Source organism: Brachyistius frenatus, unplaced genomic scaffold (assembly GCF_029030835.1).
Source record: "Brachyistius frenatus isolate BFR_SWC_R1_liver_20210118 unplaced genomic scaffold, ASM2903083v1 Contig_65, whole genome shotgun sequence".
Lineage (NCBI taxonomy): Eukaryota > Metazoa > Chordata > Actinopteri > Embiotocidae > Brachyistius > Brachyistius frenatus.
In genome coordinates this window covers 1,973,596-1,998,132 of record NW_027210664.1, presented here as the reverse complement: position 1 = coordinate 1,998,132, position 24,537 = coordinate 1,973,596, and the positions used below count along the sequence as shown (strand labels likewise).

Here is a 24,537-nt window from a genome sequence, read left to right as displayed (position 1 = left end):
AAGCAGATAAATAGGATTCAATTGTTTCCATTTCACTGCAGAGCGACTTCTGATACCTGAAGTAGATTTTATTGATGTGTGTGTGTGTGTGTGTGTGTGTGTGTGTGTGTGTGTGTGTGTGTGTCCAAACTAACGCCTCGGACCCGGCCGTGCGGCGTGGCGGTACAGACGTGTCGGGGAGACGAGCGGTAGAGAAATCTTTCCTTGTTTTTATTTATCACACATTTAGAAAATGAACCACACTATACAAATGTCCACCGTCCAGTAATGAAACAGGCCTCCTGCAGGAACACAACCGACCTCCAACCACAACGGACACGACTTCAGCGGCTAAAGAAGCGTCGCGGCGGCTCTTCTTCGCCCTCCTCCTCCTCCTCGTCGTCCTCTGATTCGCTCGTCGTACGGTGGACTGCGTCGGCTCCCCAGTGACTCGACTCTTTACGTTTTAACTTGTTAAATCTTTTGCGTGGTCACTGTGGTGCAGGTAGGCAGTAGCATGCAGAAACCTTTGGATGCGGCTCTCCTCTCTGATTGGCTGTAGGCTAATTCATTACGCTATGTAGAGAAGGGGGGGGGAATGAGGAGGGGGAGGGGCGGGGTTTGTTTATTCCTCTCAGAGTCTGCTCGTTATTTACAATATGACAACAAGAAAGTGAGCGTTTTTGAGTCGCAACAGATGGGACGGGACAGGCGAGCGTGTAGACGGGGTTTCCCGGTCTCAACAGGAGGGGTGGTGTTTGTTCCTTCAGACAGTTCTCACCCTCCTCCCCCCTCCCAACCTCCAGTTGGAGGTTTGGTTGTCATATCGGGGCGGTCACATGGTCGGCGACACACTCACAACATGGCCGCCGCTCAGAGGGATCCACACTTTATTACTGAGACAAAAAATAAAAAAAATAAAAAAAAAAAGAAGAAGATAACAAATAAAAATAAAACCGAGGAGAGCCGGCGGGCGGGCGGCGTTCAGGCCAAGTAGCTGTACGTGTCCTTCTCGCCATCCACTCGCTCCAGGTACTCCTTTTCTATCAGGATGTCGATGCATTTCTGTCCACAAGAGGGAGACAAAAACCCAGATGTGAGAATAGTCCCTGATGCATTTTGTTTAGATTGAGATACAAAGTGTGTGTGTGTGTGTGTGTGTGTGTGTGTGTGTGTGTGTGTGTGTGTGTGTGTGTGTGTGTGTGTGTGTGTGTGTGTGTGTGTTACCTTGATGACTGGGACTCGGGGCTTGAACCGGGACGACAGCTGGTTCAGGACTTCGGCCAGGAGCTGCTGGTGCTTCAGGACCTTCCTCATCTTCATGATCCTGACGATGGCAGCCTGTTGACACACACACACACACAAACAAACACACACACAAACAAACACACACCATCAGCATCGATCAGCAGTGCTGCAAAATGAAAACAAACGAGGCGTTTTTGTCGTCACCTGGATGAGCAGCTTCCGGTCCTCCTCGATGTTCTTGTGAGTCGTCTCCTGTTCCTGTTTCTGCTCCGTCTTCATCGGGACGTTGATGTTCACCCTCAGCTTCTTACTGCAGACGCACAACAACAACAACAACAACAAAACCTATGAATAAACCGAACAGCTGATCGTCTGAGGGTTCGACATGTTTGCGTGTTCGAACTGCTTCTCACTTCTTGTATCCGAGGAAGAGCTTGATGACGGTGTCGGGCTTGAACTCCACCTCGTCCACGTTGGCATTCTCGTCCTCCAGGACCTGACGGACAGACAGACGGACAGTTTGGAGACATTCAGGCGGTGAACAGGGTTTCCGGAAAACAGCTGCACACATCTGTCTTTCACAATAAAAACACAGGACTTTCGGAAATGAAAGACGTTTCTGTTCATCTCAAATCTGAGACTTCATTAATTCCAAAGAGAAATTAAACGTCCTGGAATTATTCTCCCTGCAGTATCTTTCTGTCTGGTGTTACTGAACTAATTTGAAATGTTTTGATCAGTTTGTTGGTCAAGCAGTTCAAAATCACAGGAAAGGTATCTGGCGCCCTCCGGTGGTCACACTCAGACCTGCAACCTGTCTGGAGCTCCAGAATGTAATAAGACACTTTTGGAGTTTTACTCACCAGCAGCTTAGACTTTAACAAGATCTGCAGAACCTGAACCAGAATGTCCTAAAAAACAAAACAAAAAGTCGGTCAGTAAACAAACAAACAAACAAAAAAGACGAGTGAAGGAAAGCCGAAGTAAAGTTGTGCTCACAGTTTTAATCTGCGTGCTGTCGGTGAGCTGCTGGACGGTGTAGCTGTCCTCTGTGTTGTACTGCAGCAGGATGGCCATCTGGAAGGTGGAGGCCTGCAGTGTGTACCTGGAGATGACAACAACAGCTTCAGCTCCACCCCTACTAAATGTTGGCCCCACCCCTCCCACATGTAAGCCCCACCCCCTACCTTTGAGTCCCACCCTTCTACCTGTGAGCTCCCCCTCCTTCTAACACTTAGCTCCACTCCTCCCGCCTGTAAGCTCCACCCCCATTCTCACCTGTGAGCTCCACCCTCTTTTACCTATGAGCTCCCCCTCCTACCTGCTAGCTCCCCCTCCTTTTTACCAGAGTTCCACACCATCCCTTGTGTAAGCACTGCCCCCCTGTCCCACCTGTAAGCTCCACCGCCTCCTCCCGGTTGTAAGCTCCGCCCCCTGCATACCTGTTCTTGAAGCAGTTGGTGACCAGCTCTCCTTTGGACAGGTGGTAGAGCCACGTCAGCTTCCTGCCGCTGTGTCTGCTGGCGTAAAACGCCGTGAAGCGCTGGTAGCTTCGCTCCAGCTGAGACGGAGAGAGGCAGAGGTCAGAGAGGTGGTTCTCAAACTGAGGTCTGGGGACCTTGAGGGGCCTTCTCAACGACCCCTGAAGGTCTGTGCAGTTTTTTTTCTTCCTGCTGATCACTGAACAAAACTGCAGCAGACCCTTTTTAAAGGTTTGAATAATTTAGATTTCAGAGGAAAGTAAACTAGAAGATTCAAAGATCCAAAGTCTTGTTTCATCAAATTATTCTGCAGCTTTTAGATCATTAAAAAAAAAAAAAAAAAAAATTAGATTTGGACTTTTTCCAGATGTTTTGTTGTTATTTGTGGATTTACCTCAGAGGGCAGAGCGAAGGTGCAGGACTGCTGGAAAGGCCAAGACCCAGAGCTCAGGACCTGGATACTGAAGTCCACTGCAACACACAAACACACACAGGCTTCATGAGCATTAACTCACTCTCTCACTCTCATCACACAAATGGGTAAAAAAACAACAACTATGAAACACAAAGCTAATTGAATTTATTGGCTGATTTCTTGTGAAACACAATTATCTTCACCTGATTCTGTATTTTATTCCACCGTGTTCCTCCAAACACAGATTTTATTTTTTTCAATTGTAAAACACGTGTGTTTGTGTTGACTCACGGTCCAGAGGCTCCGAGTTGGTCAGGTGTTTCTTGAACTGCTCGTTCAGGTCTTTACTGACTCCGATGTCCTGGAACATTCGCTGCAGTTTGGACGTGTACTCGAAGCCGCACGCTTGCTGCAGGAGGAGAAGAAGAAGAAGAAGAAGAAGAAGAAGTCAGCACAAACTGGACTTTCTCCAGCTGACTGGTTCTGGTGTTGAAGCGAGTCGAACCAGACGGGCGCGTCGGCGTGACCGGACCTTGAGTTTGGAGATCATGCTGGCCTCGGCGTCGTCGCTGGCGCTGTTCTGGTGGACCAGTCGCTTGGCGAGCATCTTGGCGTAAAACTTCTGGAACACGTCTTTGTCCTCGATGTACTTGAACACAACCATCTGGAAGAGGAAGTGAAGTTTAACACAATAAGAGTTAACGGTTATTATTATAAAATATTGATCATCTATTGGAAGTCGCGGCTGTGACACTAAATCAAGTGTTCCTGTCCAGTTGTCGGTGGAGGAAGTCGGTCGGTGTACATTAGTGAAGTTTCTCACCACTTGGTTGAGTGTGTCCTCCAGCTCGGCCTCCTCTGGGTTTTTGGAGCTGAAGGAAAAATACACAGAGAGATATTTTTTTTTCTTCTGTGGTGTTGAAGAAGTTTCCATATATTTCTACAAAAACAGGAAGCGGAGCGGAAAACACTCAAGCAGCTGCCGATCAGAGTCTCTTCGAAGCTTCAACGTTGGTCATTGATCCTGCAGACGACAGCTGATCGAAGCGTCTCCTCTCGGGGTCGACTGACTCCTCCGATTGGGAGCTTTTGTCCCGCAGCTGTTTGAGGACTTTTCTGTTCACATGGACAGTTCGTTACAGATCACGGAGGCTTCATGTGGGGAGGATGAGGAGCTTGATGAAGACCGGGGTTCCCCAGTAAAATGTCATATTCCCCGACTTTCACGGACTAAAAAAAACCTGAAATTTCATGGCCTATAAATAAACAGAAAAACCTGCAGCTGTTGTGCTGAGCGACAAGAAACAGCGACATTTCTGTTAAAGCGAGACTGACATGCACCTGATATTTAAATGAATTAAACACATGTCCAAATACTGGTGGCAAACTATTAAGCTACATTTTCAGTGTCTGTCAGTGAGCACTAATGCTACCAAACACACACTGACAATAACCAGCTGGGAAATGTTGATTTCAGCCCCGTGTCATTTTCATGGATTGATTTGTGCTTTTAAAACAATGAGCCCCCGCCGTCCCACCCACCTCTTCTTCAGTAAGGAGTCGCAGTATCTGGCCAGCAGCTCGGGAGACTTGCTGGAGGACTGAGCCATCCGGGTGACGGCGTTGTTGTTGATGAAGCGCCCGCAGGCCTGTGAACACACGGAGCGACCGGGTCAGAGCCTTGAAGCCCTCTCCTGGTTTCTGTTCTCTGAAAACTCTCTGTTACGGGGGAGGTGGGGGTGGAGGGGTGGAGGGGTGGGGTACTGACCTTATCGAGGGCCGCCACGAAGCCGGCGTCGTTGTTGAAAGCGGACATGACCAGGGCGTTGTACTTCTTATGGACGTCCAGGGTGGTCTGGACGTACACTTTGGGGTCCTGGGAGAAACAGAAAAAAAACTATTCTGTAAACAACAACAAAAAAGTGTTTGCGTAACAGAACCAAACACAGAAGTTTGTTGAATGATTGGCCTTCTTCCTGGAAGGTTTCCCTCTCTTCTTAAACTACTGAGAGCTGCTGGATGAGGAGGAGGAGGAGGAGGAGAAAAAAAAAAAAAAAGGGGGGGGATCCGTACGTTGAGCGCCGCCTCGCCACACTTCTCGATGGCAGCCAGACCCTGGTTGTGGATGTGAGTCTCCAGAAGCTTCTTCAGTTCACCGAGACCGTCCGTGATCCGCGACACCAGGTTGTACATCCGGCCCAGGTCTGAAACACACGCAGACACACGAGTCCGGTTAAATCAAACCTGCTGCAATCTGAGAAGACGTCCCCGATACGTGTTTTATCTTCAGTAAAACGACAGTATTAAGTTTGAAGCGCCAGTTTGGATCCGATTCGTGCTGAAAAATCCCACAAATTTCTTATCCGACCTTTCACATTTTTCTTCAGCGTCGGAGGGAAAGTTGGAAAGATTCAGACCGCCTCACTTCAACCGGCAGCAGCTGAAACTTTCCCCGGTTTAAAATGACATCTGTCACCATCTGCGGCTGATTTAACATTAAAGCTGTGAAGAGCGGCTCGCTGAGAATCTCCCGACTCAGCACTCAAAAACCTAAATCGTAATATGTGGAGATGATCAGCTGTTCCAGGCGCAGCAGTTTTAATGCGTCAGATTCATATTTCATCACGTCTTCTGATTGTCAGCGTCGCCGAGGCTGCAGCTTCAGTCTGTTTGGAACATCAGAAGTTTGAACTAACTGTACTTTGGGTTAACCTTCATGGGTCGTTTTCAGAGTCATTTGCTTCATTTCCTCCCGACAGTTAAACCGTGGTCGCAGCAGTAAGTTGGAGTCGACAAAGTTTTCCGGTTTGTAAATAGACGGCTCGCTCACCTTCGTTCTTGTCGGCGTCCAGCAGGTTCTGGAACTCGGTGTGGAAGATCTCCAAGTGCTTCTCGATGAGGACTTGCTCGCACTTCCTGGCCAGCTCGTCCTGGGTGGATTCGTGGAGGTAGACCTGCACGCGCCGCTGCTCCTCCAGGAGGCGGGCCTCCGCCTGCACACAAACAAACAAACAAACACGGCTGAACTCCAGCTCCGAGGACCCGACTTCACCGAGGGGTTCTGTGTAGAACCGCGGCCCACCTTCTTCATGTACTCTGTGACGGGGTTCTGCTGCAGGAACTCTGTGCTCTCGCGGGTGTAGAAACGCTCGGTGTCCGTCAGGAACTGACACTCAAAGTACTCTTTGTACACGGACAGCGTCGGGCCTTTGGCAAAGGCGTCCTCCTCGTTCAGGCCCAGCTCGACTGCAGGAGGAGGAGGAGGAGGAGGAGGAGGAAGAGATATTAATGAAATGTGTTTTTAACGAAAGACAGGACCATAAAAATTCTTGCTAGTTTTCAGTTTCTTAATATTTGTATAAGTTTGAATGGTTTAATTTCATATTCTTGATCATTTGCAGGTGTTTGAGTGAACTTAAACATTTAAACATGTAATAAAGATGATTATTTATGAAAGTGGGCGCGCTGCAGTGCATCTGGCCTCAGCACCTCGACGTGGCAGAGGAAGGGAAGCTTGAAAATTAAGACTCATCTGTCTTTTAATCAGGTCAAATATCAGATTGATTTCCTGCTACAGACTTCAGCTTCACAAGCAAACAAACAGCCGACCTCAGGAGCCCGAAGGATCGGTGAGATGCTTCACATTCAAATATTAGTTGGGATTTACGGGGTTTGTTTTTGTGAAGTTTTGTTGGCTTTCAGGAAGGAAATCCTTCTTCAGTCAGACTTTTCTATAAAGCAGCTCTTGAATAAATGTGTTGAATCACTCTTCCTTTAAAAAAGGATTTTACTCCTTATTCTCTAAATATATCCGAGGTCTCGTCCTCATGGATTCCCCGGCTGAAGGTCGTCTCCCTTGTCGTCTGCGTTGCGTTTAAGGTCTCACCGTAAGACTGGACGACCCCGCTGATGAGCCGGGTGTTGATGGTCTCGCCGTTCCTCTCCCTCTCGATCAGCTTCAGGACAGCGTTTGTTACCTGACGGAGACAGAGGTCAGTGAACACACCGCGCCAAAACTATTCTTAAAAACAAGATCGGAGGCGAGAATTAACGGAATATTGGGTGAGCTTGTTTTTAAATAATTGTTTCTCACCTCGATAAAAAGAAAGTGAACCCACCTGTTTGTTGAGGGGTCGGAATAAACACTCCCTCCAGGTCACGAGAGCCAGCTGGGAGGAAACAGGACAAACCACAGATTTAAAAGATGGGATCACTTCAACTTAACATCTACTGCAGCAACCACCACCACCACCACCCGCTCACCACTACCACCACCCGCTCACCACTACCACCTCACGCTCACCACTACCACCTCACGCTCACCACCCGCTCACCATCACCCGCTCACGCTCACCACCATCTCACGCTACCGCTACCACCACCACCACCTACTCACCGAGTAAATCTCGTAGATGCCCTTGCGCCCCTCATCACACTCCCGTCGGACCCAGTGGCGGTTGAGGTAGGCGCAGATCCCGTTGAGGACCTTACTGGAGAAACGGTAGTCCTCCCACTGCTGGGTGTAAAACTTCAACACACACTCGTCCATCAGATCTTCGCCGTCCTGGACACACCGGGAGAGGAAAAGAAGGATCAGAGTCTGCGACGCGTCCCGTCTCCAATAACATGCCGAAGACTTGGACTCACCTTGAGCAGGCTGGTCAGGTAGTTCTTCAGGAACTCCTTGAGGCGCTTGTAGAGCTCCAGGCCCACAAACTGAGCCCCGCCCGGAGTGCTGGACTTTTTGGAGGGCTTTGCTGGCGGCACGGAGCCCCTGCCCTGGCTGGACTGGTGGACGCTGGTACAATAGTTATATACATGTCTGAGGGGAGGGGTCAAGGAGGGAACACACTTCACATCTACAGGAGAAACAAAACCTCTCAAATCACATCGGAGTCACCGATGAGCAGCGACGCCTCAAAACGCTCTGAAAGGCCGACGTGTCTCCGACAGACCGGGTTTTGAACCTCGTTTGAATCGGAGATGTTTGGTCGTTCCGGGAGGGATTACAGCTCTCGAGCTGACCCTCGGGGAAACGACCACGGCGCTTACAGCTGGAAAATCATCGCTGTACTTTTACACTCACATCGTGCACCGTGGGAGTTTCATGGAAGTCTGCTTATGTAACGCTGATTAAGAATATTTAAAGACGTGTACACTCACAGTTTTTTTTCCTAAGTAACACCACCTACTAACCATCTGACAACTTCCTCTCACACAGAAAACTCCCTTTGACTTACTAATTTGTGAAGTGGGTCAGTCATCATATGAAAGCAAAGTGAAGCATTTTGAAGCAGCGGTTTGTTTCCGGTCTTACGACCTGCCGGATCATCTGGACAAACGGCTGTAAAACGGGTTTTAAAGAGAAGGAAGTAACGAGTATCCGAAGCCTGTGAGTACACGGCAGCACACACGGAGGACGGCTGCCGGGAAACATTTGCACAACAACTGTACTTCATTTTGAGCTTTTTAGGCGAAATCACGATTGTTTTAAGATCAGCTATCAGGGCAAACAAATCAATGAGTTAGTGTGGTTGATAATTAAAATATTAGTAATGTGACATATTCAGTGTTCTTTTTGCTGAACAGTTCACCAAAAATAACTTTTACTGTCATAAAGATGTAAACAAAGTTAGAACCATGTGGCGACCAACAGTGACGTCATTCAGATCTCAGCTGTCGCCATCTTTGTTATTTTATGGAGCCAGACGTGACCTTATTTGGACACGCTGGGGCGACTGCTGCTACCTATGGCAGAAACCTGACTGCAACTGTCAATGAAACAGACATGCCCCCAAAAACACCACTTTATAAGTCATTCAAATCTAACTAATGAGGCATGAATTCAGAGAATGACATCAATTATTTACTTTGTAATTCATCAGAGAAGTGTAATGGGAGTCTGTGGAGCCTGCCCCCAGTGGCCCCTCGGTGGTATTGCACTGTAAGGCGCTCCCACACTGGCCTCACTTTTCAGACCAGGAGGCAACGTCCACTTTTATACACAGTCGGTCATTTGAAGCAGCGAGTTTTGCCTTTGAAACTACTGATTCACTAAAACTGTAAACACATTATTTTCCTACTGACTCGGTGACCGTTTTCCGCTTCAGAGAAATGTTTGCCAAAAAAAAAACATCCCCACAACATTGAAGCTGTTGCGTCGCAGCGACAACCCTCCCCGGAGCCTGAGGATACGTGTAGAGTTCCATGTAGCGTGACTTGGCCATGCTTTGCCGCGTGTACACCTGCTGGATGCCAGCCCGCAGGTCGTCCCATATCTGGTCCAGGCCTATCTGCCTCAGTCCGTGGCTGTTCTGGGTCCTGTTCGAAGACATCGTGGAGCTCCTTTGTCCTCTCCTCTCTCCTCTCCGCTCCCTACCAGTGCCCTCCCTGTCCTGCTCCGGCGAGCGTGCTCCACCCGGCTCCTCTCCGCGGTTGATTTGGGTCCTGACTCGCTCTGCTCTCAGAGTCTGCAGTCCATCTGGCAGCGGCGGCGGCGGCGGCGGCGGCAGCGGCACTTTCGGGGAGCTGGTCGTCGGTTGCGAGACGGGATGCGGTCCCACTCTGCACGCCTGGGTGGCGCTGTCTGCCACTCCTCCACCTAAAAGCTTCGTGACTCTTCACCAGATGACCTGCGGAGGAAAACGAAGTCGGATTAACGATCTTTTGATTCATCATTTCTAGAAAACAACCTGCTTTTTCATCAGGATCAATAAAAAAAACACAACAACCACCACCAGAGACGCCTCAGTGTCCACAGGGCTGCGTTAGAGCAGGTAGGTTACGTGGATTTATCTGCCGACAGCTGGCTCTGAGCCAGCAACACACGATCCTGACCAGAACCCGACGTCACTCAGCTAATGACAGATTAGTCCACTTGAACGCTTCCCTGCTTCCAGCCGAGGCGGTACCCGACCTCCCTCGGCTGCAACGCCATTCCACGACTAACACGAGACGCCGCCCGGCATTCGCCGCGTCGCCGACGAGTCGGACGCGCCGACGACGCTCCTCTGGAAGCACGCGAACACAGAAGAGGAATCAGAAAAACAGCGGAAGCAGCGAGGACGGGCCGAGGAGGCCGGATCATTACAGATAACCGAGAGATCTCGAGGCTGTAATTTCACCCCTGCTGACGGGGACACCAGAAGGTAAACGAACGCCGGGCTGTGCAGCGTCGACATCTTTCAAGCCACACAGACAGAAGGAGAATGAGACGCGACCGCAGAAAGACAGAGAGGACAGAGACCGGGAGACGCCGCCTCCACGTCTGTAAACACAGGGACGTTTCACGAATCAACAACACAACCTCTGCAATATGACTCGTCTTTTCTTTTATATATATATATATATATATATGGAAAAACTTCAGGTGTGAAATGTGCGAGTGGAGACGGGCAGAAAGGTGTAAATGTTCCCAGTAAACAGGAAGATCTGCATCCTTTGTGTTGTGAAAAAGCTGCATGCAGACATCTCTTTTCCCAAATACCCCTCATGGATTCATTTCATTCTGCTGGTGATTAATTATTATTCAAGTAATGCAGCTGTGTTTTTTTCCTGGTCATTTATGGCCCCTGTAACAGTCCAAGCCTAATTATTAGTTAATAATACATCTTATGAAGAATTTATTGTCCCTGAACACTGGATCATAAAACAAACTAAAATACATTTCTGTTGCCTTTTCTGCTTCATAAACAAACAAAAAAACACGAGGAGCAGAAATATGATGTAAATAACAACTTAAATCTGCAAAGAAACTACCGACAGTAACAGGAAACGATAATCAAAATGTTACGGTGGGTTGATTCTCCACTGATTAAACAAATTAAACCACAGCAGAAGAAAAGGCCGCAAAGAGATTAACGAGGAAAATGATGCGGAAACAGCAGAAATCGGATGTTTCTGTCAGTTTCTTTCAGCTGTTTTAATACAGATGAATGGAAATGATCCAATAACTGAGATCAGGCGATGATAGTAAACAGGCACGTCAACATCCTTCATCTGCCGAGTCAGACCGAGTCGAGGCAAAACATGCAACTTGCATCTGAATGCTCCGAAATTAATAAGAGATGCAACGACGGGTCGGACAGAAAACCTGTGAAACGCTGATGACACCGAAGGTCACCGAGGTTTCGGTCCGCCGGCGAGACTAAACAAACCGTCCGAGGTCGTCACCTCGCCTGCTGGGAAATGTTTTCTGGCCCTTCTCAATCTTTTTAACACAAATATTTCTTGAGAACAATCACCATAAATAATTAAAAGCCCTTCGAAGGCAGAGATTAATGGGATGTCTTTGATTGGAAGCAACTGTAAAAGGGAGTTTAACGCTAAAGTTTAATGGCATGAACATCAGCACACGTCCAGAGCAGTCTTCACCACAGCCTGTAGCTGCTGCTGTGTGCAGGCAGGAGGAAGAGGTGGAGGAAGAGGAGGAGGGTGGATGGGCAGAAACTGCTGTGTACATGTAGGCAGCGCTTCTATATTTAGGAGCAGTCATGAGGACATGTCCGTCTCTGGCCATTCAGCTAGCGGAGCCGGAGACTCGGGCCGGTGGGAAGGAAGCCGAGTGAACCGCTCTGTTTACTTCCTGTCGGAGCCGCCGCCGGACGTCGAGCGGAGACTTGACGTCCGAGCGACTTCAGCGACTAATCCTGCGCTGCTTTTAAAAGACGTGGGGAAACAAGAAGGCTGGAACTGGTTTGTTTTTTTAAACAAAGACAGTGGATGTCTGTGTGTTTGCGGCAGGTTGTTCGTGAGCCTCCAGAAAAAAAAAACTGAGCAAACAAAAGCATCATTATTCAGCTGTGCAGAAAACTGAAGATTATTACTTTTACAAAGAAAACTACTGTCAACATTTTTCAAAAGCTGAATGTGGTTTTGGTTAAATTCTTTGTTTTGCTTAATTGTCTACCAGCTAAATAAAATCACACACGACACAATAAAACCAGCAGATCCTCACACGTGAAGCTGCAGCGAGGAGATCAGACGTTTCTTGAAAGATGATTTAAGCGACTTGTCAAACGAGCTGTCAGTTAGTGTTTCTGTAGATTTGCTGACTAATGCAGCAAAACCGCAAACCCCACACAAAATGCCAAATAGTGCCACTGCTACTTAAATCCGGTCGAAAGGAACAACGGCAGGCGGAGTACGATGCGAACGAAAAACATTAACATGAAAACAAATCGAGATGACCTCCTCAATTCTCGTTTTTCCTCGTCAACAGTCCAAAAAGTCGGATGGAGATGTGTTTTTCCGGAGCAGGAACAAAGTGTGACAGAATAAAAGCAAAAGAACCGGAATTTTTCAGCAGGTTTTTTTTTTTTTACCACTTGTGGTTCTCCAAAGCAACACTGCAGGCAAACATGAGGAAGAGGAGCACCGAGGCCTTCGTCGTCCCCTCCACACCAACAAACTGACCACAGCACTGCAGCTGTAACACAGAAACTACAATCTACAAGCCACAGATCAACCGGCTTTAAAGCACATGTGAAGAAGAAATAAAAATGTAAATAAAATTTGTATTATTATCCAGTGGGGGCGTGTCCGCTGAAGGTGCTGAAACCCCGCCCACTTACTGGGACGGTGCCGCCGCTCTCGAGCAGCTCCGACCTGGAGAACAGACGCTCCGTCCTGCAGTTTTAAAGGACGTGTTCAGACCTAAATTCATATTAAAATGGAAGGAGTGTAAAACAAAATGGGACTGGGCCATCTTCAAATAGAAAACACGAGTCTTTTTCGTGTTTCACTTTTAAACCGCGACAAAATCTTCATGAAGCTGAGACACGACTTCGTACAAACACGTCCACCATTTTTTAAAGGTCCTTTTATTTCCGCGTGTTTATCTGCGACCGGACGCCGAGCCGGACCCGTTCCGGCCTCGTCTCCGGCATATCCTCGCTTAACTCGGGGAGCCAGCCCCACACCTGAGGTGCTCCGGCAGTTGCCATGGCAACTGGGGCAGACAATACCTCCGAGCGGCCATTGGACTACAGAAGGCAGAGTGTTTCGGTCTCTCCGTCTCCTGCGCTCCTATTCAGCGGCGGTGAGAAAGGTGCCCTTCAGCGGCAGCACCGGGATCTCCGGTTTCAGGTTCCCACACCGGGCGGTACTGGATGTGCGCCGCTCCGGTATCTGACCTATAATCGGCTCCGCAGCTGCGCGGCCGGCGGGAACAGGATGTGGACGGCTTGCTGAGTGGCGGCCGTTTCTACAAAGCTTGTTGTGAAACGGGAATCCGAATGACGCCTGGTCGTCAACAACGGCGCCGCGGACGGCACGTTCCTCCCTCACCGGCTGTGGCGAGGCGTCAGAGGTCGCGGCTAATCAGGGAAACACTGGCCTCCGTGGGACTGGGTTACGGCTACAACACTGTAAACAAGTGTTTCTGATGAAGCTCCTTTGGACTTTAAATAACCCTAAAATTATAAATACATATTTGTTTAGACAATTCATAAACAACTATTTTGATAAGTGATTATGGGTTTAAATTTCTCCAGCAAAATGCTTCATATTTACAAGTTCCTGCTTCTCAGTGAGCGTTTTGGTGCTTTTTCTTATCATGTAAGATAAGATTAAACTTTATTAATCCCACAGTGGGGAAATTTGGTAATGTAGTGTAGTAATAAATTAAATATCTTTTGTTTTGGTTGGATGATGGACACCAATGTGAAAGCATCATGTCAGACTTTAGAAATCATAAAGCAAAATGTTTCACTGTTTGCTGACATTTCAGAGCCACAAAGATTAACAGACAATAATCAGTAGATCAATCAGTGATGGAAACATTAGTTGGTCGCAGCTTCAACGATCCAAAACCTCAGCTCGTCCTCTGTGCAGAAAGTGACCTCATTAAGCAGATAAGGTGCATTTTAACAGCGGAGCACCGGCTCGGTTTGGAGCTCCGCGGCCGTCCCTGACCTCACATTAATGATTTAAAGCAGCCAGGTTTGCAGACTTTAAACGTTGTTGGGGGCTGGGGGGGCGCACTGGTTCTCTGTATCTGCACATGAATCCTGACCTCAAGTATTGGGAAGGAAAAACGGGGCTCGGGAGCATCTATCAGTGAAATTGTTTCCATATTTATTCCTGTTTTTCAGCAAATATTAAAAAAAACCAATTCAGCGTTTACGTGACTAATGTCGCCTGAGGGGCGACACAGCAAACGTTAAAAAGGCTGCTTTCTACACTACGGTGGAAGGAGCAAATGGAAAACTCAAAACAAGATTCTGAATCGCAACAAAGTGCCACCGCTGCCGAAAACAAACAACAACAACTATCATTTAGAAAAACGCTCTCCGTGGCGAGATGGAGGAAACAAAGTGCAGGTAACCTGAAATCTGCTTCCAACAGTGGGAGACAACGGTTTGAATGGTTCAGTGTTCCTCCACAGTAATGAGTCCTCAACCTGCTGGCAGCAGAACCTCCACACTTCATCATATCAGCCCGTCCAGGTGATGACGGCCCAACGTCGGTGCAGCAGGTATTACTACGACTCACCTCGTCCAGTGAGAGAGGGATTTGATGAACGGGGAAGGATGCAGTGGTGGAGAGAGAGAGGGAGGGAGAGAGAGAGAGAGAGAGGGAGAGAGAGAGAGAGAGGGAGAGAGAGAGAGAGAGAGAGAGAGAGAGAGAGAGAGAGAGAGGGAGACAGAGGGAGATAGGGAGGAAGAAAGAGGGAGAGAGGGAGAGAGAGGGAGGGAGAAGGAGAGAGGGAGGGAGAGAGGGGAGGAGAGAGGGAGAAGGAGAGAGAGGGAGGAAGAAAGAGGGAGAGAGAGGCGCTCGTGGGAAAAAAGCTCAGCTGGGTAAATGAGATTACCGTGTTCACCGTGTGTCCCGGCCAGACTCAACAACCTAATACCCGACATGTAACCACACAAACAATGCAAACCACACACACACACACACACACACACACACACACACACACACACACACACACACACACACACACACACACACACACACACACACACACACACACAGCAGCACCTGCCTTCACGCTGCTGACACACCGACACGTCCAGGATCTCCTTCTGGTGAAAACACGGAGCGCCGCCGGTGACTCATGCGGGCGGCGAAGCTTCAGCTGCCGAGTGTTTTCTTTCACAACGCTCGCGAAGGTGCGTTCGTGTCCGCGGACCCGTCGATGTGCCAGGTGAGGATATTTCATTAACGTAAGCAGCTTTTGATTTCTGCCGCTCTGCTCGGCATTCGGAGGAGCAGCCGCGGCGACACCGACGGCCCCCTTTAGATTGACTTTGCAATCAGCGCCCGGAGCGCCGTCACTTCACGCCGCCTTGCACATATTAAACAGAACCAACCAGCACGGGTCACACGGGGTAAAAGTTGGAGGGTGGGACGGCTCTTCAGGAGTGAAATGACTTCTCTGCTTGTTTTGAACCGTTATCATCAAGCAAACTGCTTCCGATGATAACGGCGTGTTTACATACTGCTGCTTTCCTAATAGCGCCGCACCAGACGGCGCTCTCGTCATTTTACTTGGCCGAACACTGATTTCAGTTGTGCTTTCCAGCGGGATGCTGAGCAGAGAGCAGATCAGTCAACTAAACCCAGCGTGTGAGAGTGAGCTGTTGCGAAAGGGCATATCGGGTGCAGCACATGCTCCACGCAGGATAAACATCCCTGCAGAAACAGCCTGAAATAGATGTTTCCCAATTATGTAATATCATAGGTTCCTGTCGGAGCCCCAGAACGAGGAATATTTAAATGCAACACACAAACACATAAAGCTGCGGAGAGGAGACGGCCGGCGGGACGCAGGACAAACACGCTTCTCCTCGGACTGACAATTTCCACAAGATATGACGGAGCAGATGTCGGAGAGCAGTTTGGGCGATGTGCCTCGAAGCAACCACGTATCTGAGGACGGATCGGCCCGCAGCTGTTCTATCGAGGTACATCCCATAATAAATGTTCTACAGTCATCTCAACGAAGTCCTTCTGCCACCTTATGGTCTGTAAAAAAACACACGAATCCTGCCACTCAATCAGGACGTCCCTACGTGTGATCATTCCTCATCATTCAGTATAAACACTGAAGGAAGCCGGACCTCCTCATGCCGACACAAACCTAAACTCCCAATAAAGATCATAAGAAGAAGCAAAGGTCAATCAGATGAACAAATTCACATTTTCCATCCTTGAATTTTCCTCAGGTTTCCAGGATTATTATAAAAAAGGAACAAGTGATCAAATAAATGTGTTTCTTTAAAGCTTCTCAACAAAAAAATAAAAAAGTCTGCTTGTGCTCCTCCATGACTGTGGACCAATGCTACAAGGAAATACCTGGTGTTTAACTTTATAAAATGGCTGTATGTTTCTACCAGGATTATACATTATTATCAACCTCAACAAATGTATTAAAAAAATCTAACGTAAAACATTTGATGCAAAAACGGCACCTTGTCATCTTAAAAAGCTCCACAACTTTCTCCACGTCTTGTTCACCATTACTGACTATATATAAATAAATATATAAATCAGAGTATATTGTTGAAAAACAGGTAATCTGTAGTGAGTGCAGGACTGGTGAACTCTACAGCTGTCCCAGAGTCTGTCCCAGAGTCTGTCCCAGAGTCTGTCCCAGAGTCTGTCCCAGAGTCTGTCCCAGAGTCTGTCCCAGAGTCTGTCCCAGAGTCTGTCCCAGAGTCTCCATCCGTCCTCTTGTCCCTTCTCACCTCCCAGGACCCTGAACGAGCGTGTTTCTGACCAGCTGATGACAGACAGCTGTGTGACGGCAGATTGTCATTTTACAGGAGAAAAGTCAACAAACACACAACTGTGTTGTTGTTTTCCTCCAGCAGACCGACTCTGATCTACAACCAGTCAGACATCAGAGACTTTCAGAGACTTCCACATATCTGCAGGCAGGAAACGAGTGTTTTCACCCAGCTGGGAGCTCCTGTGTCGGGTTCAACCCTTCCCGGCAGAGGGCCGGTCCGACCCCGCCGGAGGGACCAGCTGTCGACAGCTCGATCAGCACCACCGGAACCACCTCGGAACCACCGTGACGCTCAGCGTGAAGAGCTCGTTCAAACGTTTGCTGTCGATCACCGCCTCGACGGAGTCGGTCGCTGCTACGCAGTACTGCTAGCTAGCTGCCCCTTAGCCTCTCCTAGCCGCGTTAGCTTGTCAGTTAGCCGCTGGGTGGGCTAGCTTTAAATCAAAGTCGAGCCTCGGGTCGCTTCACGTCTTCGAACCGCTCTGATTGCGGTGTCCGGGACGGACTTTCAGATCCGCGACGTGTTCCCCGCCGAGCCAGCCGCAGTGCTCCGGACGGCTCGGTGTAAAATGGCAGCCGAGCTTCTCAATAATGAGTCAGGGAAACAGTCCGCTAGCCGACGAGCGTTAGCCGAGCTAGCGCTGAGCTACATCGATCGACATGAGAAAAGAGCGCCACCGGCCGCGTTCACCCGCTCCGGGACATCGACGCGGGTTCTTACCATTGTAAGGCCGTCGCTGTCACTGTGCGGTCGTCGTGGTTGTGGATGTCGGGGCCCAGAGCCGCTCTCCTCCGCCGTCTCTCTGTGTTTGCTGTCCGTTGCTAACTGCGACCGCTCCGCTGCTTCGTTCGCACAAAGATCAGCTCAGCAGCACACGATCACGGTGCCTTCACGGACCCTCGGACAACACGGGCGTCACAACAGACGGTCCACACGAGCCGGCGGACACACCGACCGGGCCGGGGCCGGACGAAATGTTCCGAGTCAGAGTTTTACACATGTGAATCACGTGTTTTCTTAATAAAAACACAACTCAGTCAACAAAAACACCAGCACCGTTTATTGTCTTATCTCCACCGGCTTGTTGCTATGATCTTTGATATTTTGGTTTAAACTTTTAAAAGACAAATCATTAGAACTACTGTTTCCCGGTTGATTTAAATAACAACAGTTAACAATAATAATAACATTGTTAGTTTGAAAGTAAATATAAAAATGCTTCGTCTCAGTAAAGTACCATCTATCTATCGATCAATATTCACCTGCGGTGTGATAAAACTGGCCTCAATGTTGAGAAGTCTGAGCTGACGAGTATTCCTTGAACGCGGCATCTGCGTCACAGAATGGCGCCCCATGTCGGGACTACAATCATGGCGGCACCAAACAAGTAGCGCTACCTCACACGCATGCGCAGTTGTCTGTTTCGGTCGCCTAATGTGACATTTTAATTATGCATGCGCGAGACAGAAGCACGACGCTGACATTTAGCGGCCTGTCCTTTGATGTGTGTGTGTGTGTGTGTGTGTGTGTGTGTGTGTGTGTGTGTGTGTGTGTGTGTGTGTGTGTGTGTGTGTGTGTGTGTGTGTTGACACAAAGACTTTAAACGCAACATTAGACTCGTCCGGATGAAAACACGCACATCAAAAGACATATTTGGCTCTGACGTCATCCCACCGTTTGGCCTCGTGTTGTGACGTTGATCTCGTTCATTTAATACAACAGTGTTCTTCGTCAGGGAACCAAATGTTCTCCAAAAACAAATACAAAATAAAGCAGGCCAGTCATCAGTGACACAGCAGGCTGTGGTCACATCGCTGTCCCGCCCTGTGTGCACCTCCACCCGCCTCTGAAGCAGGCCGGACACGACCCCTGCAGGCGGATGAGGGAACTGCAGAAATACATGGTAAACTTGTTTTGAAATCTCAATTTAAAAAAAAATCTATTTATAGTGTGAAATCACGCCTTGAGCACGGTCCCAATAACAACTGCATGTAAACAAAAAAACAATCACACTAAAACACAATGAATGTGTATTCAAAACAACGTACAGGACTGGCAAACAAATTCAAAATGTATGTTAAATCAATCAGACGCTCTCCAGTTGACCAGATTAAATGCAAACCCAGTTAATTACCCAGTAAATATATTCGCTCCAGTCTTGTGGTAAAAGCCAGACAGCGTGTGTACGTATATACAGCCGAGCCTCGTCCACTGACTGTAAACAGAAGCCTTAAAGTCAAGTCAAGTCTGAGGATCTTTTAGTTTTCTTCTTGACGACAAAAAAATAAACAACAACACTGAATATCCAACAAAGTGTTGTGTATTTTATTTGACACAGAGCTCCACTGCTGTCCAAAAAAAAATCTATTAAAAACACATCAAAGAGCCACACTGACCCTTCATAATAACTATAATAATAACAACAATAATAATCAACTTTTTAAAGGTACAAAGTGCTTCACACCGAGAAGCAAAATAAAATCAACATAACTGGATAAAAAGATGAATCCAAAAGCAGGGTGTGTAGAAGGGGATTCAAATAAAGTAAAAAGACAAATAACGTGAATACTGAAACAAAAACCAGAGAAGGCTGTCCAAAAAAAAGGTGTTTAAAAAAGGGATTTAAAAGACGTCGGTCGATTATTCGCCGCTGAAAGGAGTTCCCCAGCAGACGCCGGAATTTGTTTTGGGAACGTCATTGTCAGTTGCAGTGTTTTGAAGAATATCTGATTACTTTTAATAATAACTGACTTCTGACACTTTGTGGGAGGTTTTTTTCACCGTCGAGGAGCAACAACAGGAAAAATGTTATGACCGTCAGATCTCAGAGGTCAAAGGGCACGGTAGCTCCTTAAGGCGTAACGCCTTCGACAGTGCGTCAGAGAAAAAAACCTCATGAGGCGAGATTGCTCAATTACATAACAGAGAGGAATGGCGTGATGCGTTCGCTGACCACGCCTTCCGTGGGGTGGGGTGAGATCTGTCTGAGCAGGCTGCTTTTTCAAGGATTTAATCACTTATTTGCAACTGAATTCTCGGGTAGATTAAAGTCGATCAGATCATCCGAGGGTCGTTCTGAGACGTCTGTCGGCTTCGCGGTTGTGAAGTGTTTGTCGGTTTTAGTCGACAGTAAAGAAATCATTTGCTACAGCTCGTCAGGAAAGGTGTTTCCTCCATCACCTGCTTCTTCACCTGAAATAACAAAGAGGCGAAGCAGCAGTCAAAAAAAACCACAACACTTTCTATTTATCTCCTTAATGAGGAGTTTGAACACTTGTGTCGCTGAATAACGGCCAGAAAAGTGTTACTGCAGAGCGTTTCGACGTCACAGTGGAGCTGACCTTTGACCTTTTGGATGTCACATGTCGTAAAATGTGTATCCTGTTCAGTCACTTGATTGAAATTTTGTCATTTTTAGTGCGTGAAATCTGGCGTGATGGCCAACAGAGTGTTCTGTGAGGTCACTGAGTCGATGGTTCACCGGATGCGCGGGATGCTCCGGGTGCATCGCTGCGTTCAACAGGAACAATCTCTGAAGCTATCGATCAACCTTTGTGTGAACTGAAGTATACAAGTTGTCAAACCGGTTTCTGTTTCCTCTTGGCCTGCATCATTTCCTGCTGCTGCTTCAGTCGTACTTCCTCCAGACTCATACAGCCACCTGTTCACACACACACACACACACACACACACACACACACACACACACACACACACACACACACACACACACACACACACACACACACACACACACACACACACACACACACACACACACACGCGGTCAGAAGATCAACAGCAAACACACTGAACATCGCACATTTCTGTCCGCAGCTTCAGCCGAGTCTCACCAACACTGCTGGGGTCGATGGACACGTAGGCCATCGCTCTGCTCAGCCGAAACTCCTCCAAAGCCGCGAGCTCCGCCTCCGCCTCTGCTCAGCCAATCAGACATCGCAACAAGAAAATTACAAAGAACAGGGAAAACAGTGACTTGAACCCACAGCACTGACGGCGACTCACTTTTCTGGATCTCTCTTCTTTTCTTTGGGTTCGGAGGGATGACAGTGAACGCTTTGTTACTAAAACAGAAAAACACATTCAGGTTTAATATATTTAGCTGATGCAGAAGCTGCAATACCAGCGAGTGCCACTAGAGGTCGGCTCCAAAAAGCCTCCGGCTCCATAGACTCCCATTCAACTTCTCTCATCAAATCCAAAGTGAATAAAATGTGTCCATCAGTTCTCTCGGTGTTGTTAGCTAAAGTCACTCCTTCTTATTAGTTTTCTGGAGGTCCATCTGAAAATAATCCCTCATTCATTAGAAAAGAAGATTCAAGAAGACCTGTTTTTGGGGGCGTGTCTGTTTGATTGACAGGCCTGTGGTGCAGTCAGGTTACAGCTATCGGTGGGCGGGACGTAGTATCGTCAGGTTTCCGATCAGATCGGTCAGATCCACCAGCTGGCTCCTCCCCCAGCTCGTCCAAATATGGTCACTTCCTGCTCCAAACCGCTCCGAACTAACAAAGATGGTGACGGACAGAATCTGAACTGGAGGCTGGGACAGACACTTAATGATGTCAGAGTGAAGCTGACCTTTGACCTTGGGGACAAAAAATACCATCCTTTTATCCTGTTTAAATATTTGTGTGAAGCTTTGTCGCACTCAGCGCATTATTCTTGAGTTAAGGCCACGAACGTGTTCTGTCAAATTATTGGGAAAATTCCTTCAAGGCGTTCCTGAGATATTACATCCAAACAGTTTGAAAATGAAACGTTTCTGTGGCTGAAGTGCAGCGACACACACACACACACACACACACACACACACACACACACACACACACACACACACACACACACACACACACACACACACACACACACACACACACACACACACACACACACACGGAGACCCGGGATGATGCAGGGAAGCTCCCCGAGGAGATCCTGGTGGTCCGACAGGCAGACTGACGGTGAATGGACGCGGCCTGGAGCGCTTCACCTGACGGCCTGCATGCCAGCGGCTGCTAAAACCCGGGATTAACCCGCTGCAACAGATGGCCGCAGACAGCAGCGCGAAGCAGGGGGCCTCAGACCGGCCAAATACGGGCCTGCACACGATCAGGCGTGAGGAGCGCTTTTAATTTGAAAGGACACAAGCAGCATCCAACGGTGTGCAGCACAAACAAATAAAGGAAAATCACGTGTTGGATATCTGGTTTCCAAAGAGATATTTCAGGCTGGATGTCGATGATCCACAAGATGTCGTATAGAAATAGAAAGCAGATACCAAAGGAGAAGTAAAGAGCTCTTGTTTGAGGAAAAGCATGATTTTAAAAACCTTTAAGTGACTGAAGAAGAACCAAAAATATTGAAACTGTATGTTAAGGGTTTAAAATTGTTACTTTAATCCATCAGATGAACTTTTTTTCTGAATAAATCTGCAGCTGTTTTTGTCTTGAAAACTTCTGTCGGAAATTCAGAAGTCTGACTTTGTGGTTCAATTTCAATAGTAAAAGAAGAACTAAACGTAACCACACTGATGATGGTTTAGTTTGTATTTTAAACCCTGGAAGATGCCTCAGTTGGGTGTCAACAGGAATAGCAGCTAGAAAAAGTCCACGTGCACCACATAACACATCTTACTTTTGCAAATGTGCAGGTCAGATTCCTCTTTTTTTGGTCTGAGAATATATTTCCAGTAGAAACATGCAGTGAAGCAGCTTTTGAAGCAGAATGAGAAACTAAAACCAGCTTCCTCTTTGTCCCGCTCAGGACCCGCAGGTGTCCCCTGAGCTCCATCCTCTCACGTCTCACCTCTGAATTGCGTATCTGCCTTCGGCTCTGACGCTCCGCTGCTCCTTCTGCGCCGGAACCGCCGTCTCGTACCGGCACTGCGGGTTCGTTTTGGTTCCGTTCTCGGTGGGTTTAGGAGTGATGGAGGAGGACCTGGCTCTCCTCTCGCAGCCCGTCTGGGAGGCCGGTCCCTTCGCCCCGGTGGTGGCACTCTCACACCTGCCACTCTGCGGGCACCTCGGGCAGCTCGACGCGCGGCCTTTACGCACAGCGGGCACTTTGAGGGAACTCTCTGCCCCGCGGGCCGCTTTTACCTTCACGGGTTTGGGTCTCTGGAGGGTTTTCCTCGTCGCCTCCACGGGTTTGGACTTGATAACTTTTGTTTCTGGCATTTTTTTTTAAATTTCAATCCAAAGCTGCTGTCTCCGGCCTCGACGTCTGGAAGAGACGCGTCATCTTCTGCCGCCTCGCGCCTGCATCAAAGACAGAAAATCTCAACTTTGGTTTCTGATGATCCGGTTGCTATGGAGCTGCGAACCGAAAGACTCCGGAGTCAAATCTTAACAAACTGGAGCAACACTTCTTGTTCGGAGTTTCAAAATAAAAGCTCGCTGTAGAAGGCAAACTTTGTATAACAATAGGAATCTTGGACTAAGTTAAGACTTCTTAAATCAATATGGAGAGCAGGTGTTCTTGTCATTAATCATAGGGGATCAAATTTGTGCACATGTCTCAGTCCTTTATTATAATTTTTTTGGCTAATAGCATCGGTTTATCAGGTTCATTTCTGGCAGCAGACTTGAATTTTATCCAGTTTTTCATCAGATCTAACAAATAATCTTCCACATTAATTAATTAATTAATTGAATCAAAAAAGGTCCCATGAAGCTGAGATTAAATCAACACATGAAATCAACATGAATCAGCAACAAATTCACCAGTTTTAGCTTCTCAGGTGTCAATATTTTTTTGATTTTTTTTTTTCGTGTTCTTGTTGATAATAAACCAAGAAACTTAACAAACTAACAATTTATCAGAGAAAAAAAACGACTATCAGATTTATTGATATCAGAAATAATCATTACTTTTGGCTTCCTACATATCAGCTGCATATTTTAAAATCCACTTTAAAGTTGACAGTAAGAGAACCACTCCCCGATCACCTGAACACTTACTGCATGCAGACACACAGGAGACCATCACCTCATCTCCATGGCAACATCCCACCCACTTGTCTGGCTCAGCTGAAGCGGACGTTTTATTTTGGCGGGTTTCCGGTGTGATCCGGGCCGTGTGTGCTCACTTTGATGCAGCTGCAGATTAACGTGAGTGACGCAGCACCGTCTGCGTGTTGTCGTGTTGTCCGGTGACAGAAACTCATCCGATTACTGGCACGCGACGACACGCAGGTCACATGACCACAAACTGTGACATTACATTTACACAGAATATGAGATGCAGTTTGTTTAGATTTTTCCAATAAACGATTTAATAAAAACAGCTTGATGAAAAAAATCAAAAGCATAAATACAAATTTAAAAAAATAAATAAAAATACGTATTTATTTTACTGACCTGTTGCCAGTTAAACTAGTTAGTTGTGTCATGTTTGACCAGCTGTGTGTTTTTGTATGCTTTACACAATTTTTCCAGTCTTTTGTTGCCCTGTCACACATTTTTGGAAACTTGTTGCTGCCATCAAATTAAAAATGAGCACATATTTTTCAGAACAAAATAAATATTTCTCAGTTTCAACAGTTGATATGTTGTCTTTTTTCAATTAAATATGAGTTTTTGCTGCTTTTCCTTTGGTAAACAGTTTCAATAGTTCTGGAGTACTAATTCACCCATAACACCCAAATCAGACACTT

At 47.5% G+C, this 24,537-nt stretch overlaps 2 protein-coding genes across 3 annotated transcripts; both read right to left on the bottom strand.

Moving 5' to 3' along the window:
• Positions 1–189: 189 nt before the first annotated feature.
• Positions 190–17,758, bottom strand: LOC138625751 (cullin-1). The gene is made up of 22 exons (XM_069706883.1): positions 17,583–17,758; positions 9,319–9,755; positions 7,771–7,945; positions 7,520–7,687; positions 7,242–7,292; positions 7,010–7,100; positions 6,206–6,369; positions 5,954–6,116; positions 5,197–5,327; positions 4,892–4,999; positions 4,666–4,772; positions 3,947–3,995; positions 3,656–3,787; positions 3,415–3,532; positions 3,103–3,179; positions 2,670–2,788; positions 2,227–2,332; positions 2,091–2,138; positions 1,641–1,723; positions 1,432–1,537; positions 1,207–1,320; positions 190–1,044 (listed from the first exon to the last, which is right to left on the bottom strand). Exons 2-22 carry the CDS (start codon positions 9,456–9,458, stop codon positions 964–966), a joined length of 2,331 nt encoding a protein of 776 aa, XP_069562984.1. The 5' UTR covers positions 9,459–9,755; positions 17,583–17,758; the 3' UTR covers positions 190–963.
• Positions 17,759–19,666: 1,908 nt separating this feature from the next.
• Positions 19,667–24,204, bottom strand: LOC138625754 (uncharacterized). Of its 2 annotated transcripts, XM_069706889.1 has the most exons (6): positions 23,899–24,204; positions 22,689–23,140; positions 20,889–20,947; positions 20,717–20,800; positions 20,447–20,523; positions 19,667–20,054 (listed from the first exon to the last, which is right to left on the bottom strand). In XM_069706889.1, the coding sequence occupies exons 2-6, from the start codon at positions 23,057–23,059 to the stop codon at positions 20,001–20,003; spliced, it is 645 nt and encodes a 214-aa protein (XP_069562990.1). In that variant the 5' UTR covers positions 23,060–23,140; positions 23,899–24,204; the 3' UTR covers positions 19,667–20,000. The 2 variants fall into 2 exon arrangements, with proteins under 2 accessions (XP_069562990.1, XP_069562989.1); XM_069706888.1 differs by lacking the exon at positions 23,899–24,204 and having other exon boundaries at positions 22,689–23,317.
• Positions 24,205–24,537: the final 333 nt, after the last annotated feature.

Coding starts and splice junctions, on each gene's coding strand:
- LOC138625754 (XM_069706889.1), bottom strand. CDS start 23,059: ATGCCAGAAACAAAAGTTATCAAGTCCAAACCCGTGGAGGCGACGAGG. Junction 20,948..22,688: donor GGCAGATACGCAATTCAGAG/GTGAGACGTGAG, acceptor TTTCTGTTTTAG/TAACAAAGCGTTCACTGTCA. Junction 20,801..20,888: donor AAGAAGAGAGATCCAGAAAA/GTGAGTCGCCGT, acceptor TTGGCTGAGCAG/AGGCGGAGGCGGAGCTCGCG.
- LOC138625751 (XM_069706883.1), bottom strand. CDS start 9,458: ATGTCTTCGAACAGGACCCAGAACAGCCACGGACTGAGGCAGATAGGC. Junction 6,370..7,009: donor CGGGGTCGTCCAGTCTTACG/GTGAGACCTTAA, acceptor CTCCTCCTGCAG/TCGAGCTGGGCCTGAACGAG. Junction 2,139..2,226: donor ACAGCACGCAGATTAAAACT/GTGAGCACAACT, acceptor TTTGTTTTTTAG/GACATTCTGGTTCAGGTTCT.